The sequence below is a fragment of the Amphiura filiformis genome, chromosome 5 (genome assembly GCF_039555335.1).
Source record: "Amphiura filiformis chromosome 5, Afil_fr2py, whole genome shotgun sequence".
Classification (NCBI taxonomy): Eukaryota; Metazoa; Echinodermata; class Ophiuroidea; order Amphilepidida; family Amphiuridae; genus Amphiura; species Amphiura filiformis.
Window position 1 is genome coordinate 46,321,758 of NC_092632.1, and position 20,199 is coordinate 46,341,956.

General features: G+C 35.1%; 1 protein-coding gene across 1 annotated transcript in view; it reads right to left on the bottom strand.

The window, feature by feature from the left end:
* The window catches only part of LOC140151884 (neuronal acetylcholine receptor subunit alpha-10-like), a 56,122-nt gene that overhangs the window by 16,920 nt on the left and 19,003 nt on the right, over positions 1–20,199 (bottom strand). Inside the window, exons 2-3 of the mRNA XM_072174203.1 lie at positions 5,222–5,379; positions 2,711–2,755 (exon numbers count right to left, since the gene is read on the bottom strand). Of these exons, the coding sequence (XP_072030304.1) occupies positions 2,711–2,755; positions 5,222–5,379 (203 nt within the window). The remainder of the gene's footprint in view (positions 1–2,710; positions 2,756–5,221; positions 5,380–20,199) is intronic.

Here is a 20,199-nt window from a genome sequence, read left to right on the forward strand (position 1 = left end):
TTGTCAAAATTGTACAAATTTTATTGTTACACCCTGTATATGTAAAACTGAAGCTATTTGGTTTCTTATTGACAAATAGGGCATGTAGGCGGAGCGGGGGTAGGTCAATGGATCATATCTCTTCTACATGCAGCCTTATTTGGTTTATTCATACCGTGAATGTGAATCCACATTAATCTACATTGATGAACTCTTGCTTTGTCACTAATGTTTTTTTTAACCTAATAGAGGCACGTGCTACTGCTTACTTGGATCTGGTCAAATCCGATGTGTGTTTGTCTCCTGTTTGGTTGTGGGTGTTTTTGTAAATGAAGAGGTTAACCAAAACAAGATAAACATTTATATACTTCTCCGAGATGTCTTGAATATTGACATTTTGTCTATGCAAGGTACGAAGGCAGTTAAAACTACATTTAGGACCCATCAACGTGTACTGTTTTCAAAGCTTACCTAGTACAAAGGATATTCATTTAGCAAAGTCTGTTTTATTAAGAATACGATACACAATTTACAGACAAGTGACTCATTTTCGGAATGCGATCATGGATTTTGAAGAAAAAAAGTATCCACAGGCTTTGATGGGACTCGAACCAAACTTCTTTGTTTCAAGTCATTACCGCTCGGCTACGGAGGCAGTTAAAGGATGTAATAATAAAAGATAAATCTCATAATGTTATCTTTAACCTTTTGTAAAAATGACGCATTTTTTAAAGATAGATTAGCCGTTTTATGTATAAATAACACGCACGTTTGTAAAAGGTCTCAAACAAATAATAAAGACACTGATACGATGATGAAATTGCATTAAGTAGGGAAATATCTCCGTCGCAAAGTTTTGTATTGGTATTGGGCATTTGACCTTAAAATTTACGACTTCATGACATTATCAATCGAAATTAACAAAAGATATTTCTACAGTATATGGCTTCATTCTTTCTCTAGTGTGTTTTGAGTATGTTGGTGAAATAGCTTCAACAATGGTTCGCTGCATAATGGTAAAAACAGTTTTCAAAGGGCGAGAGGTACCATATTTACGGATTCAGCTAAATTCAAAATTGGTATAAAACGTTTTTGATCGATTACAAAAATTAAATTTTGTCATTAAAAGAAATTGTGTCTGTTGTGAATTACTCTACAATTTATATTTCTAGGGCTCTTAGATTTCTTCAAATATTTTATAATGGTAGAGTGAATCCTGGCCCTCTATAATTACGCGCCTTAAAGGTAATCCTATAATTTTATTCTTATCGTTCAAACCTCTTAAGATATTTCAAATATTGCTTGAAACTGATTCTGTTTGGCTGTTAGTTTATCATTCCCTATAATAAGATGATATAGAAATTCCGTCTATTATTATGCTGAAACCTTTTGCGAGCAATTTTAGTAGTGTGTTTATCGTATACAATATACATAGATACATTAATATGCCATACGATATGAACTTGTCACAAATAATCTCATATATATATGTTTGAATAAAATTAAAAACTTTTTTGAGGAGTTAATGTGGTGTCATTGAAAAGGGGAGTAAATTAGCTATCCATTAATATGCAATACGATATGAACATGTCACAAATAATCTCATATATATATGTTTGAAAAAAACAACCTTTTTTGAGGAGTTAATGTGGTGTCATTGAAAAGGGGAGTAAATTAGCTATCCATTAATATGCAATACGATATGAACATGTCACAAATAATCTCATATATTTATATATAAAATTTCAAACTTTTTTGAGGAGTTAAGTTAAAAAGAAACCCAACAGAAAGCCATGTTATTCATCAAACAAACAACAAGAAAGAAAGAAAGAAAGAAAGAAAGAATGAAAGACAATGCAAATAAAGATATGAATTTACAGGTTCCATGAAAAATGGCTTTATCTTAACAGCAACATCACCAAACGACAGAAACGATGGAAACAAGACGTATTAACAAGCTCATATTTCATCCAAAGAGTGGCAAAGGATTCCAAAGAAAGCAGTGTGTGACAAGAAAGTAAAATATAGATTGTACACCACATCGGTTGTAAATAACCATGAAGTTACAACTCAAAACATGTTAGAGTATTAAGATAATAATAAGATGGTCTATATTTTTCACAGTGAAAATAGCCAAGGCTGATTGGCTTTTCTAAACCACGTTTTTTTAAATGTAGATTGACATGCTCGATTTCGCTGCTCGTGAATATTGCACTGCGAAATTTAAACATTTCTGTTGTATACTCAGATCAGGTAACTTCAAACCAAGTGATTATCTTCTTCACACAATTATATAACAAACTGAAATAAAAACCGAATCTACTTGCTACAAATTTGAAGTTTCTGACAAAGGGTAGAAACAAAGATATCGATAATTATGTCAGTCAAGAGCTTAGGCAAGATGACCAAAACCAAAATCAAAACTAAAACTCAATATTGGAAATGAGGGATTGTACAGCGAGCTCATGGTTATTTCTGTTCATGGTAAGCTCATAATAGCATGGACGTACGTCCATTATAATAGTGAAGTAATATTAATCTAACTGCAAACTGTGAAAAGTTTATGACTCCCAATGTTAAAACTATTCAGTGCCTTTCAAACAAATTTATCTCTCTGATCCCTGATCAATGCCGAATTGACAAGAGGACAATTACATGTGTCCCTTCTTCTTGCTCCAAAAAAGGACGATTCTGCTTATTGGCAGTACAGGAATTACACACATCTACATACCTCCTTGATCCAAACGCTGATGGTAAACCGCTGATTTCTTGTATCCTGTTAATAGAGAAAATAATAATAATAATAATAATAATAATAATAACAATAATAATAATAATAATAATAATAATAATAATAATAATAATAATAATAATCTTTAATAATGTTAATGTTTGTCAATGAAATGATTATGATCAACTTTTGTGAACTATGACGTGGTTACTGCAACTTTGCGATCTTATTTCGACATAAAAATAGCCCGAGCACAATTGTTAAAATGCACTTATAATTTCGACCACAAGTCTCCCCGCCAGCTAATCCACTAAGCCAGGTGTTACATTTTTTTACGTAGAGATATTAAGTAGCAACCATACTCTGCAGCCATGAGAGGAGTAAGTATGCGAGCATTATCATGTTATACGTTTTCAACGTACCGGCATTGTTTAATCAACTCTCAACTTCAAATCCAGCTACTTTGCTCATGAGCCCTGTCTCTCTATATTTGTACCATCTATAGCATCAGTCCCGTTAAACATCTTCGATGTAAACAAGAATCCAAGCCGTTTAGCCTGATCTTTGACGTTAAAAATCTTGATAATGTATCTCATAAGCTTTCAAATCTGCAAATGGCTTCCTGTCAGACAATTAATAGATCAACTCCTTTTCTTGTATACCAATTATCTTGTTAATCATTATGCTCCATTCTTTCTTTGCAATGATGTATTGATATTTTTAACATTTCTACACTTTAGCTTTAGAAAATCGGTTTGAAAATTCAAGAAAGAAAACTGAAGTAAGAAAAGAAATCTATTAGTTTAGGTAATTAGTAATAAGTAAGTAAGTAAAATTACTTAGTTATTAAATGGTTTTTCACTGATCCCAGAGAAAGTGTTAAAAAATGAAAATTTTGTATAAATTGCCTAAAAGTGAACAATAAGTCATTAAAATTGTCATTAGGCATTTTAAAAACAAAAATAAAACGTAAACTGTCTTATTTAGTCTTTAATATACTGCTTTCAGCTTAACCACTACAGGCTATGTTAGCACATCTAAAGGTGCCAAAATCTGAATTTTGATGATTTTTACGATGCCTTTGAGCAAATCACTGAATATGCATTTAACTTCTTTTATTATTATTATTCTTTAATTAACTGAGACATTAATAAAAATACTAACGCATAATATCTATATTTTACAAAAGAGCACTCTTTATGCCCGGGGTCTTTATGATGCTGCTGGTGAATGAATAAGGAACAAACTATATATTAAGTGTGTCAATATCAGGTGCCATAATTTGATCACCAATCAACACCTCCATTTCATAACTACAGCATAAGTGTGTGCAATATCAGTGCTGTCACAAGTACTCAATACTGGCTGCACTTACAAACTCCCATCTCCATTATAAGATGATGTAGTGGAGCACTGACAGAGTATGAATTACGTGCAAACTGGGCATTGTGCTCGCTCTACTGATGCTTCCGATATAGCTCTTGTCATTTGAAAACATGTTACCGAAGAATGAATAGATATCGCTGACCCCTTTGCCACTTTGATGCAAACTGTATATTTTACATTTCTAATCTATCGATACTAGAGAGTAAAGGGATGAGTACGGCTACACTGTGCTGCAAAACTCCTTTTTGAGAGGACAGTCGATATATTTTTAGACATTTTGTGAAAAATAATATACGACGATTGACAGTTATATCGATAAGTCGTAAAAATAATTTCAAATTAAAACATTGCCTTTTTAAAATTCATTCTCATTGAACATTATCATTCTAATACTCCACAAATGCAACCCGAACCATTTAACTGCTATTATAACATTCTAATGCTCCACAAATACACCCATCCCGATCATTACAATTGCCCTTATATACTGCGTCAATAAAGTATCCTTACACTTGAAAAAATAATCATAATTTCAAAACTGAACAATATTGGGGTAAATATGTTCCTGCACATTATGACACCACATGTGTCCAATGTGACCTCAAGAAGTAAAGTTACAAGCAATTGAATAGACGAAGGTACAGTTTTAAAAGTGACAAACTGGTCTATACCAGGCGCAAAAAGATTCCAACAAGCGAAACAAAGAGAAAACACAGCTTCTTCAATGAAGCGTTATTTTAAGCAGTTTTTATTTCAGTTTTTGCTTCTCTGTACTTTTCATAACTTCCATTTTATTTGTCAGTTCTTTTGTTTCAGTTTTCTTTTGGTCCTTTTGTTCTTAATTAAAGCTAAACGCATAAATTAGCCATTCGCCACTCTCAAACCAGATGTCTAGTCTGTGGAGTTTTGAATAGGCCAGTTTGTCACTTTTAAAACTGGACCTTCGTCTAATCAAATGCTTGTAACTTTGCTTCTTGAAGTCACATTGGATTCAATGTGGTGTCATAATGTGCATCTATTAAAAAAACAAATTTATCCCAATATTTTTCAGTTTGGAAATTGTGATTATTTTTCCAAGTGTAAGGATACTTTATTGGCGCAGTATACATGATTGTATATACTTACCATTTCTATGAGATGATGGAACAACATCCTAATTGTTACTGTAGTCTCGGTGTCCGAATCAAGTACTGGACGGATGTAACCACCGCCATATAACTCGTAATTCTTCATTAGGTGATTTATTAGATTGGATCGGTGACTCACGCCAAGTACAAACTCATCTGTAGCATGGAATTCAAACATAAAAAGGAACTAATTTTGAGGTATAGTTTTCAAGGCACTATAAAACCTGGCAACCGAACATGACAGCGGGGTCGTTGTTTGGACTATGATATTTACGTTATTTGCCTCAAGTTCAACCAGTACCTTACGGTTACCTAGCGCAATAGGTTAAAAACGTGGTTAAGAAATTTGGTTAAGGTTATGGTTATGTTTAGGGTAAGTAGCAGGCATCGGGATTGGATGGGAGTTTAAGTACTCAAAATTAATGTAACAGTATAATTCAAGTGAAAATGGCAATGCTTGGTATTTTTGCAGAAACTCTAGATACAAAATATGAAGAGCTACAGGGTGTCCCAAAATAGAAGCCCCTCATTGCGCCCTCTTTTTCTCCTATTTCAGAAAAGTTGATCAAGTATATGCCCTTTTAAAGAAATGTATCAATTTTTCACTCTGTCCACGGAGGAGGTTTGGCTACTTCAAAGATTGAAAAGTGCATATACCATGCATGAATATAAAACATTCCTCGATGATAACTTTATAAAATAACAACTTTATTTTAGGGAATGGGCTTTACCGGTGGGCTTATGGGTTATGGATTTTGTTAAGTGTCATTAATTTGGGCGAAATTGATGTGGGATGGAACTTCTTTTGCTATACTTGCAATTACTTATGTTTTTCTCGGTTATTTTATGCCTTTTTGTTTTATTATGTTTCTTGCGTTCTTTTTATTGACAACATAAGTCATTTCTCTTTTTGGAATAAAAGGTAACCCTGAAAAGGGCTGCTTAGTTTGTCTTTGGTTCTTTTGAAGTGAGTTTACTATGCTACTCTGCCCTCTACCTGGTTGCCTCCTTGACGAATACAGCCCCAGTCCTCATTGCATCAATTGCGTTGCGTACCAACCTTGTGCGCCGGATACTTGCGAATATAGCAGTAATACGTTTGCAAAGATCTTGGATTTTGCCACAAATGAAGAAATCAAGTGATGTGAGGTCTGGTGATCTTGCAGGCCACTCCACAGCATGACCCAACCCCGGGACCCAACCCAACCACTCTGTTTGCTATCCGTGGACAGAGTGAAAAACGGGTACTTGTCTTTAAAAGGGCATATCTTCAAAAGTTGTGAGCCGATTGAAATAATTGTTTTGGTTTATTAAAGCTAACAATTAAAGATGATTTTACATACCAAAATATATTTGATCAACTTTTTAGAAATAGGCGAAAAAGAGGGCGCAATGAGGGGCCACTTTTTTTTGGACACCTTGTATGTTAAAATATCTAAGCATCATGTATCTTTACATGAAACCGGGCCCGGGCGGAGCAAAACAACAATTCGATGTGCTCTCATGTCCCACAAAAAATACTGTCCAAACGCTCGAGCCCGTAAGCCAAACCTTAGAAGGAAGTAATGGCGCATTATGTAGGTAGCGTCAATTTGACCGATTCCAGCAGGGAATTCTGCAATGATGTACATGAAAGTAGGTTTCCGCGAATTCAGTAATGATATATTCACATAGTGATTTCATATTAACATAGATAAAAATGACATGCCCTCAAAATTTCTGAAAATCCAGAGCACAATGACGGATTCTGATAAATAGGTTTTCAGTAATCACACACGAAGGAATGTCGTGAGCTGTTTGGGGAAATGTACCAATTCATTTTTGTATCTTGGAATGGATTGTAGCACTACTTGTATTGTCGGCACTGAACTATAAACCAGGAATATAATGTAAAGGGAAATGTCGGAACAGAAAAGGTACGGTATTAACCTTTCTTGTGATGCTCTCCATTTTGAGTGATATGAGAATCATGGGATGGAGGTTGACAAACGGAATGCATCGTATGTGCACTCCTTCCAGAAACTTAAAATATTATACATAAGTTTGTTTAAAGGCTCTTATAATATTCAGGATAAAAATACAGCAGTCACACATTTTCCAAGCTCGCATTGATATTGGTGGAATCATAATTCAGATGCTCAAAAAATATTTTGTCATGGTGAGATCTTCATCATAAGAATAACGATTTCCGTCGGGCGTTTTTCCTACCTGGTTATTAAAAGTATTAGCTGGAAAACATAAGTCATTCGGCTTTTAGAACTTGCTTGTTGGTCACCGATTCCCCGTATTTGGTTCTGTGGGAGGTTTTTTTTTACCACAAATATACTTTTTCCTGTTTTGGATTTGGTATTTCATCTGTAAAGCTGAATAGATTTTAGATAGCGATTGAAAAGCGATCAACTGGTCAAGTTTGGATTTTTACACATTCGGTGTAAATATGATATTTTCAAAGTACAAGTACAATTTATCTCGACAAACTAATTATCATAATGTTAATAGCGTGAAAATTAAGAAGATAAACTGGATGGCAGTAATTAGCTATTCTAGAGATTCTCTCTTTTCTCAGCTCTAAACAGTCTTCTGGCTTTTCACAGATGGTTATCGATCTGTCCACCTGAGACTACTATTTGTGTAAAAGACGATCAAGTACAAATTCGGCTCAAAGCATTTGAGAGACGCTTCGTATTATACACTAAATTATAACTAATTCATAGTATTTGTAGTATTTTAATACTACAAATTAGTTAAAACTAACAGTCCGAAAAATTGAAATAAACGTTTATAAAATGAAGAGTTTGACCAATAGTTGTAAATTCCTTACTAGATAAAAAGTAGATTATTACAAAGATAAAATAAAAGATATTTATAAAATAAATGTTAATTAAAATTTTAAGAGTGCTTCCATTAAAAAACTTTAACTGGTTATTTACTTGAGAAACGCAATAACAATAAATCGAATGAAGCAGCCGTTTAAGTGATTTGGAGAGTTACATTGAAATTGAAACACTTGTCTATTAAAACCGTACGCGTCATTTTCGGTAAGAGCTGTTATCTTAAATACTCGAGTATACTGTAGATTTCTTTATATAAACTGCCTTTGGGTTGTATTACCTCTGAAGTAGGCTAGCAAAATATCGCACAAGCGAAATACACACGATGATAACAACACACCGAATTTCCACAAGGATAAATCATTTGTACAGGGTGTCCCAAAAAAAAGAGGCCCCCCATTGCGCCTTCTTTTTCTCCTATTTCAAAAAAGTTGAGCAAGTATATGTTGGTATGTAAAGAAGCCTTAAACCCGTTAGCTTTAATAAACCGAAACAATTATTTCAATCGGCTCATAACTTTTGAAGATATGCCCTTTTAAAGAAATGTACCCGTTTTTCACTCTGTCCACAGATGAGGTTTGGCTACATCAAAGATTAAATGAAAAAAAGGTTAATGACATGGAAAGATAATGCTTCGGAACACATTCACTGGTGTGATAAACGTAATTTAATTGGTATATTTAACAGAATATTATGTTTTCAGGACTACCTTTCGCAAGTATCCGGCGCACAAGGATGTACGCAACGCAATTGATGCAATGATGCAATGAGGACTGGGGCTGAAACCTGTATTCGTCAATGAGGCAACCAGGTAGAGGGTAGAGCAGCACAGTAAACTCACTTCAAAAGAACCAAAGACAAACTAAACAGCCCTTTCAGGGCTACCTTTTATTCCAAAAAGAGTAATGACTTATGTTGTCAATAAAAAGAAAGCACGAAACAATAAAGTAAGAAAATATGAAACATAATAAAACAAAAAGGCATGAAATAAGTAACTGCAAGTATAGCAAAAGAAGTCCCATCCCACATCAATTTCGCCCAAATTAATGACACTTAACAAAATCCATAACCCATAAGCCCACCGGTAAAGCCAATTCCCTAAAATAAAGTTGTTATTTTATAAAGTTATCATCGAGGAATGTTTTATATTAATGCATGGTATATGCACTTTTCAATCTTTGAAGTAGCCAAACCTCCTCCGTGGACAGAGTGAAAAACGGATACATTTCTTTAAAAGGGCATATCTTCCAAAGTTATGAGCCCATTAAAATAATTGTTTCGGTTTATTAAAGCTAACGGGTAAAGGCTTCTTTAAATATCAACATATACTTGATTGATTAAAATATGAGAAAAAGAGGCCGCAATGGGGGGGGGGTCCTTTTATTGGGACACCCTGTACTTTACTTGATTTTCCTTTTAAACTTCCAAATGTCCATATGTATAATAATGGTTTTTATAATGAGGTTTAAAATGGGTTTTATACAAATTTCTCGATTTAAAGTCTTTATACATGTACATGTTGTATGCAAAGAAGCAAGATTACCCTGTTCGTACATTAATATCATTGCTGATTTCCCTCATTTGTTAGGTCGAAAAAATCTAACCAATTTGATATTTAATATTAAATATCTGCATATTTCTGGCTTTTAAACAAATGCTTGAGAGAATATTCAATGTTTAAGTTACATTCATATGTAAATACAAACACAATATCCGGTGGAAGCTCGTGAGGTTTTTTGTTGACTTTTAATAGTATTATGTTAAAACACAGTAAAACTGTAATGAAGCTGTCTACTCTCACATCATTGAGCTGACTAATCTCTATTCAAGTGAAGGCCATTGAAGAAATGTGTATCACAGTTGCTTTTAGGTCATACCGGGTACCACAGCAGTCGCAAGGTGCGATTCAAAAACCGCTATTGTTTAAATGCTTGTAGCATTTGCAGAGTCGCTACAATCGTTCATTCGTAGCTAGTGATATAGCGACAAAGTTGCCTTATTGTGATTTGACACTACGGCATGCTACTAGCAATCAGATATCGACAATCGCTTTTCCGATAAGCGACGGAAGTTACATCACAAACGAGAAACGCTACGCTCTTTGCGATTGCGAGTGCCTATTGTATGGACATTAATGTTGTTTCATAAAGAAACCGTAGGCAGTTGCATCATGGTGGTAACATTGATTATCCTATTCCACATTACGTATCAATACGTTAACAGCACATAAAGAGTTAATAGTAAGACAAAACTTCCCTATTGGATACAGTTTTCAGAAGAAGGCTACTATTTTTACACTTCTTTAATTAAATTTGGGCACTTGTTTTATTCTTGTAATACACAAGTATTATGTAACTTTAAGTGGATGTTCAAATGTTATTTCGCGAACAAAGCTAGGCTTAACAATTATAATTTTAAGACCAAATAAAGTCCCATTGAAATCATTTTAAGCTTAACTGTTGTGATAGAAAATGATTAAAAAATATATTAAAAAACAACAACAACAACAACAACAACAACAACAACAACAACAACAACAACAACAACAGCAACAACAACTAACAACAATGAAAAATGCATAGTATCCTGTAGACATGAAATGTACCTATGGATACATGTGAGACTTGTTTTAACATAATTATCCGTAATTGGAAATTTAAACTTATGATCTCAACACAAAATTAAGACGTACCTCAAATTTTCGGTCACAACTTTGACCTTCATCTGGAGACTGGCAACCCAAGTTTGGGATCAGTGACCTTTTGTACAAAACCCCAAAACCCGGTCGTACACTCTTGGTAACTTGTATCGGCCCCGTCGCGGTTGAGAGACGGTTGGTTGACTCTGGTGTAAATTGACTCCTTCACACCCCTTTCAAAGTATCTAGCGTCCCGGTCAAGGATTTTGACCTCATCCAAATCAACTTGGTGGCCGGGGGATTCAATGTGGATGTGCTGGGAGACTTCGGACGAGGTAGTACTCAGACGACGGTGTTCTGAGAATCTGGTTTTCAATGATCTTTCAGTCTCACCAATGTATGATTCTGAACACTGACCCTTCAGGGTTTTCCCCTGACAGGGGATGTAATAAATTGGTCCGGTAATGTCTTTCTTCTCAGTTTTGTCTTTAGGCGAGACAAGTTAGGGAGGACAGTTTTTATGGTCTACTGAGCTCAGCAATGCTTTGCTGTCTTCGATAGTGCATTGTATCGGAGCGGTACCTGGCTTTTATCAAAGCCCAAACCCATAAAAGCCTGTAGTAAACTCTGCCAGGCTCCGCTCAATTGTACACTGCGCTCCGATACCACCGCGTTGACCAAAATATCGATCGAATCAATTTTACGACCCTGCCTGAATTAACAACCCCTTGAAACCTAATTACACCACTCTATGTAAACATAAACTTACACACATTATTGAATTTCTATTGATCGCAGACACAACCCCAGACATGTTTATTTAAAGACCACTTGAGTACTTGATGAGTGGGTCGTTATGTACTTACTGAACACAAAGGAAATTGATTATGGTTTTACCATCGACCGTGTTTATAATCCTGCTGCTCTGCTGAACGCTCCGATAGATATCAGCAAACTCGTATACTGTTTGCTTGTTCCTATCGAACGCTTCAGCGTACATGAACCATTATCGAAGACAGCAAAGCATTGCTGAGCTAAGTAGACCATAAAAACTGTCCTCCCTTACCAAGAGTGTACGACCGGGTTTTGGGGTCAAGTGTCCAAAAGGTCACTGATCCCAAACTTGGGTTGCCAGTCTCCAGATGAAGGTCAAAGTTGTGACCGAAAATTTGAGGTATGTCTTAATTTTGTGTTGAGATCATAAGTTTAAATTTCCAATTATGAAGTTTGCCAACACAGATGAACTTTCATGCTAGTATAATTATCCTTGTAAACAGCCATTTTAATACAAATAATATGGCACAAATTTGCTTTTCTGTGAAATGATATTAGCTACATGGAAAAGTTGTATATAACCAGTGGTTAGGGACCGTAAGCCAACCAGGATGCTTATTACATTGGCTTCCTAAATATTACACTGAAATTGATCCCTGAAATAAGCCCCCAATAGGCATAATTACGCATTCAATTCTTTGCTTTCTCTTCAATCACGTCAATCCTTCCGGTGTTTTTGAACACTCTTTCCAGTTTAATATTTACTATTAGAGTAGGTATAAATTAATAATGGGATCGTAAGAGATCCAGAAATACATATTATTCGGTTTGAAATTATACTTTTCTGAAGTGATTTCAAAAAATATTTTTTTCGTCATAACGTAAAAAGGGCTTGATCTTTCTATTATTATTGGAATATTAAAATGCTAATGATGATGAAAGTGGTGATGCTGATATTGATGCCCAACTGCCCTTTTTAACACGCAGTTAAATTAGCAGGTTTGCACAGGCATCGACAATGCAAAAGCAAATATGCAAGCAATGTACGTTTACCATATTCGGGTATTTTACGTTTACCATAACCAATTTATAGATTTTAAGAAAGCCTTTGATTCTATAAACAGGAATTATGGGATACTGGAAGCTATGGTAAATGCCATAAGTGCACCATGCAACAACTCAAGAAGTGCGGTAATGATTATAGATGGCAACATTTCCTGTCCCTTTGATGTCACTAATAGAGTTCTATAGGGTGATGTTTTAGCGCCATTCTCATTTATAGTGTTAGTAGACATTTTGCTGAAGAATACCACATCAGATCTCGACTCAGGAGTTGTAACACATCTTCGCCGACCTTGTCAAAGTGCTAAAGTGCTGATGATATTACTCTGTTGGAATCCATAATTCTTCGGGCACAAGCGCAGCAGCACAGATCCCGGCCTTATAATTAGCGTATCTATGACAGCTTATATAATAATGACAATTTACTGTCATCCCCATTCAACACTTCCAAGTCTATGATGAGCTCATCAACCATGTGACAGATGTCAAATATCTTGGCTCCTAAATGGCATCTGTTGCAAGCGACCTTAGACTGATGTGCTTTGTGGAAGCTGCAAGGTCTGTGGAGGAGCTCACAAATCCATCTCGGCAAAGGTCAAACTATGGCCATTCTCCAATATGGTTGTTACACATCGTCATCATCCCTATATCTTCGTGTCAAAAATTGCCGTGATAGTACAGCGACTCCTCTCGTTTTTCAACAGCTACGCATCGCGATTTTGTTCGAGATAGGCCGAGCGACTCAGGCTAAGCATACCATGACTATCATATGAGATACACACAGAGTTTCTATATTCTACACATTATTACGATTTGTGCATGCTCTAGTACCCCATATGATGTTTCTATTACAAGAAAATCGATTTGTTTTCAGGTAAAACCAGGGTTTTGTTTCCAGTACACTCACTCAAAAAGCAGTACACTAATTAGCGGGGCCTTGCAGCTTGCTGTGGATATCTTTTACTGCATGTTTTATGTAAAGATTTTGAAATCCAATGTAAAAATTGTGATATATTTAATTTTGAGAATTACAATTCTACTTTATAGGTATCACGTTTAGCCCATTCAGTTAAGTTCCAGGTGCAAGCCCTATAACACAATGCATATGTAAACTTTCTTTATCTGTGTCAATAATAGAATATTGATTTCAACGGAGTATTGAGCTGTATGGAAAAAAATATTTATAATACAGGGTGTTGACACTGTGTGTTAGTCGTGGGAACTATCAAAAGATTTATATAGAAAGCAAAATAAATGCTTTTGCTACCTCCTGCTACAGGATTATGCTATTAAAATATTAATCGAAAAGACAAGTCTCAAACATCATATATTATGAGAAGGTTTTTAACACAAGTCTGCAGTTATACAAATGACAGCCAGTGAAACAAAAATCACTGACCATCCAGGATTTGAACCTAAGACCTTCGGATTATCGGGTCGATGCTCTACCAACAAAGCTAATGAGTCAGATGTAGAAGAGCAGTGATGTTTTATCATATAAAATTATGAAATGACCAACATTGAGCCTCTTGTCAACTGTGTAATGAATCGCCAGCTATAGCACATCCTTAGTCTGGCTGAGGAAGAGCCTACTGGGAGGTATACTCTCTACATACCACCTCAGGGCAAAAGGAGACCTGGTAGTCGCCTGCACCGCAGCCGAAGGATGATGATGATACCGGTGTTTTATTATCTTATATTAATACCCTATTATTGATTTCATTCAATAACGATAATAATGATGATGATGATGATGTTAAAGGTAATCAAAATAATGTCATTACTTATAGATTAATTAAACACAGATCATTCAGACTGCTTTGTAGATCAACACAATATTTGACCACATTATTCACAATGTGCGTTTTTATATATACATTTCCAATTAATTGCTGTAATAATCTAAGATTTTATGATGATATTGTCGATGTGATTGAAGTTGGAGGCGACATTTAAGCGACACAATCGAATCACCGGGTCGTCCATTTTTCTTCATCATGAACAACTGTGCGAGCAACAATCGGATCATTTCCTTCTTCAAGCGTTTGGAAACAAGAACATTGTTTGTAGGGAGGATAGCTCGATTGTTAGCCATCAAATGAGAGTCATATTTTTCCTAATACGTAGCCCTATCATTTGTTTGGACGAAGATAATTGCTGAATAGTAATTAAGATTTGCAAAATATAGAAGAGGAGTGGCAAACACGAAAATGGCGTGACGAAAAAAAAAGACATTTATAAATTCATGGTTTTGAGAAGTTAGTCAAGACAAATACTTTTTCCTTCTTCGGCACTCACACTACACTGTTAAAGACAGTTCAATCTCGGACACGGGACGATGCACATTTTGTTGCTATGCATCAATACAAAAATTTTGGTACTTGAAAATGTTTGAAAAGCTTTGATTTAAACTCCTTAAATAGTCTTCATTTTGAAACCTTCTCTGGATGATTTCGATTGCGATAAGTGCTTCCTGTTTGAATTTTGTGGCCATGTAATCGATCTTATTAAAGAAATTAAAAGATAATTATAAAACCAAAGTCCAGTTAAATATTTGTCTTCCTACGCACTGGTATTTTCATATGGTCAGTTGGTCACTGTACTGCCATTAGAATACGATATTAGCGCGCGTGAATATGGTAAAACGGGTCATTTACACGGCAAAATAAATTCTAATTTTGTCACCTGATATTCTTGCCTAAATAACATGCTGAAAATGCATTGAAATTGGTTTTTAATTGAATTCAGATATGCTTATATTCTTGATACAAAAACAATTCAATACAAGAGAATGTTGGTCATATTTTAATTTATATTCTAGCGACAAAGAACTGATTTTGAGATGAATAATGATCACACTCTAATTGCAGATGATATACCATATCACTTACGGAGATTTTATCCAGTACAAACAAACTGCGATCTTCCGATTAGAGTCTGATGATATAAACCAAATAGAGGCAGATGCATTTCTCTGAATAGTACAATAAGTAGGCTATATGATAAATAAGATTCAGACCTATAATCTCCTCCTTATAGGGGTCAAAACATCTCTATGTAATACATACTTGGTCTCTGTCAATGTTTGTGATAAAGCATATGAAGATATCACGTTATGGTCAGCCCCGTCTACATTAGGAAAATGAGAAATGTTTGATAGCTTGCTAAAAGCTAAACATTGATATTAAAACGTGAATATTGAAAATAGACTAACCTTGAATCGCTATATAAGAATGGACCAAATAAAATTTAAACCCCTGATGACCAAAACAATACTACTACTTGACAATACAATTAAGTGTCACTTTAGGTCAAGTGAAATTGCAGTGGCTTTTAAAGTATGAGCATACACCCTAATAATATTATACTTGACGGTACAATATTTCCAATCACGACATTTTTTAATAGAGATGTTTGGAGGTTCATACCGCATTATGAGGCTGTACATCTATGCAATTGCAATTGAAAAATTTGTACCCAAACTATGGGTTTAAAATTCAAAATGGCGTCCAAAATGAGGTCAAAAATGGCCAAGAATATGCATTTTTCCGACAAAAATGGCCTAGGGCGGCATTAAGACAGCATTAATATATTAGAGGTACAAAAGAAACAGTTGTATTTGAACACAATGGCGACAACAATATCAGATCAGAAAAGCAAAAAAACTAAAGTATTGGTAAGTTTCTACGATTTTCCATCACTTTTTAACCTTAAATATGTAGGGGGTATTTACTTTCCGTACACGGTATAGTTCAAGACTCTGTAGAGTATAATTATAGTCACATGAGGACGACTAAATGATTTTTCAACTGTCTTTGGCTTATGCACAGATTGATTCAGCATGCCTTTGACGGTCATTATTAGAATGGCTAGAATGTTGTTTAAAAACAATTGTATTTCAATGCATCCAGATTATTATTACGGGTCGTAATGACTCAATGCCAAAATCAACCTTTACCCGAATCCACACGAATGCACAACAAAAATACACTGTTTGATTAAGTTAACAAAATCTAAGTATTTAAATTGCAAATACAATATAATCACACAGTCACAATTTTAACTAATCAGTACTTAACCAGCAGTCTTTTTTTGGTGGTCATATAGAGTCCTTGCAATGTGCTGGAGGGCTGATGTATATATCCTTATTCACTTGTCCTGCGAAAATCAGCGATGTCCATTGTACACTAACATTATATACTGCGCCAAAAAGTATCCTTACACTTGGAAAAATAATCACATTTTTAAAACTGAACCATATTGGGGTAAATTTGTTTTTTAATAGACGCACTATGTAATCCTGCACATTATGACACCACATTGAATCCAATGTGACCTCAAGAAGTAAAGTTACAAGCAATTGAATAGACGAAGGTCCTGTTTTAAAAGTGACAAACTGGCCTATACAAGGCGCAAAAAGATGCCAACAAGCGCAACAAAGAGACAACACAGTTTCTTCAATAAAGCTTTATTTAAAGCAGTTTTTATTTCAGTTTTTACTTCTCTGTACTTTTCATACCTTTCAGTTTATTTGTCAGCTCTATTGTTTCAGTTTTCTTTTGTTCCTTTTGTTTTAAATTAAATGCACGCACAAATTAGCCGTTTACCATTCTCAAACTAGATGTCAAGTCCGTGGAGTTTTGAATAGGCCACATTGTCACTTTTAAAACGGAACCTTCGCCTAATCAAATGCTTGTAACTTTGCTTCTTGAAGTCACATTGGATTCAATGGGGTGTCATAATGTACCAAATTAGATATTGCATCTGATTGTGATTATTTTTCCAAGTGTAAGGACGCAGTATAAATCCTTGCGTATAAAATCCTCGCACAGTTCAACAGTGGACTTCGGGTATATATATAAATGCGCTTTTATAAATGCGCACGTGACATCTACAAGTCGCCATACCGTGTTCAACGATGTAAGGTACCCGGATGTACACAAATTCCACACGCAAAAGTATAGGCGAAAATGACAGGTTACAAGGAAAATTGTTTTTGCAAAATAGTGGCATTGATTGCAAAGGGCAAAATAATTTGAGCGAAACATACACTCTTTATTTAGATTTTCCATTACGGAAAAAAAAAAATTGATGACGGAAAAGCTAGATATAGCTGATTTAAAACTTGTATTTCAGTATTTCCGTGCTAAATGGGCGTGGCAATTGGCCATATTGATGACGAAATGTGATTCTTACTGGCATTAAGGTCATAACTGAGTAGCTGCCGATGATGTTATTTGATAATTTTTGCACGTGATGATAGGGAACTTAGGGGGCTGTCATTTTCTTCGGGAGGAATGGGTCATGGATTTATATATTTGGGAGTCAAGATAAGTATTTCCACTCCCTAACCCCCACCCCACCCGTAGTGTCGCCACTGAACATAACCCTGACCCTAATTTTAACTCTAATTTTAACGTAAATTGACGAAACTATATAACTTTAGCCCTTTTCGGAATAATGACCCTCTCGAACTTAATAGGCTAGATGTCCCCGCCCGACCTCCTCAACCCCAACTTACTCATTCGCTCGCTCACATTCAATTAAGTTTCAAAATGGACAAAAAACAAATTCAAAATGTGTACGGGCGGACGGACCTTTCAAGTAGGGTTGGTCGGTCGGTTTTTTGTTGTTAAAATAACCCAACAAATCACCAAAATCTGTAAATAATTTGCAATTTGAGAAAATAAAAAAACATTTATTTGTATCGAAAAAAAATATTTCTATTTCTCAATTTGTTCAAAATCTGGGTCGGTCGGGCCCGTAGAACAGGGTTTTCTTTTTTCGTCGCCTATAAGTATATACATAAGTAATAACTAAATAAATAAATAAATAAATAAATAAATAAATAAATAAATAAATAAATAAATAAATAAATAAATAAATAAATAAATAAATAAATAAATAAATAAATAAATAAATAAATAAATAAATAAATAAATAAATAAATAAATAAATAAATAAAATTACTTATGTTTGTACATGGGGGGTGCTGTGCAATAATCATGATCCTTCGATATCCATGATTTATCCTTGCAAATTTATAGCATCGAACCTCCAGCCAATGTTCTTTGCCAGTGCTAGCCACGAAACAAGGTCACAACTGTAGCCACTCCCTCAATGGTCGTCATTTCAGTGATTGACAGTGATGTAATGCAAATATGGCGCTGGCCATCTGGTCACATGCGCATTTATAAAAGCGCATTTATATATATAACCGAAGTCTACTGTTCAATGGTGCTGCTTTCTCCAAATACTTAACTCCTTGCGCAGTTCTCCAAACACTTAACTCCTTGCGCCGTTATCCTAACACTTAACTCATTGCGCAGATCTCCAAACACTTAACTCCTTCAGGAAACAAGCTTCTTTCTGCACTGCTTCACTTTATTGACAGATGTGTAGATGTGTTGTTTTTTAAACCAGACTCCAGAAAGTCTCTCAAAATCTCCTTCGTTGCTGTATTAAAATAGCACATTACTGGCTATGCAAACTGGTTAAAATGTACTACCTTTTGAAGCACAATGACGACCAACACAAACATGTAGAGAGTCTACAATCTCTTTATATTCTGCCGAGAGCAAACTCGGTTGCTTTCACCTTTATACTCATCCAAAAAAACCATGATCTATTAATAGACCATTCCGCCATTCACTTCCTGGGGGAATTTCTAAAATGATGTCATTCCACTTTACATTATCAGGGATTCCCCTTATGGTGCAATACACTGACCTTTCTGGAATAGTAGGGATTTTCCAAGATTATTAATAACTCTGATTGTACCCAAAGGGGTTTTCCCTAAAACATGTCATAACACACAAACTCTTGGTTTTCCCCCTTTCTCTTATCTCTTACTTTTACCTTGCAAACAAAGCTGAATTAAATTAGATTACACAGAACACATCACATCATGGTCGCACAAAAAACAAATATTTCGGTAGATTAAGGACCACTACGTCTGCATAGCTATATAATCTTAATGCCGTTATTATCAAATTTGTACTTTTAGGTAAACCATTTCAAATTCAACTTCTTTTCATAACGCGATATACATGTATTACAATAGTACATATTAAGAAAGCCTATGCTGATCAAAAAACTGAATTCTTTGCTGCCATGCTGCATTCCCTCGTGCCATTAACTCCATTTCCAATGTTACGCTTCATTTGAGCAGCTCAGTCATCATCGAGCCCTCCAATTCAATCCGGAATCTGGGAATCATATTTGATCCTACCATGTCTATGCGTGACCACATTACCACCATCGCAAAGTCTGTCAATTTCCATCTTCGTAATCTTTACCGCATCCGTAAATTCATTGACCAGGATACCTGTCACCATGCTGTTCGTTCTCTCATACTGTCCCGACTTGATTATGGCAATGCAGTCCTCTATGGTATCACTCAAGGTGAAAGAAATCGACTACAGAAGCTACAAAATCGTGCTGTGCGTTTGATTTTTTCTGTCCCTCGCTCAACTGGTACCTCCAACCTTCTCATTCAATTGCATTGGCTTCCAATCCAGGACCGAATTCTTTTTAAACTTCTGCTTTATGTTTTCTCTCCTTGTTCAGCGTTCAAGTGTATAAAATTAATGATATTTGTTTCAAAATTATCACTATCAAAACCACATTATAAAAGAATAACAGAAAGTCATTATTTACTTGAGAAATAAT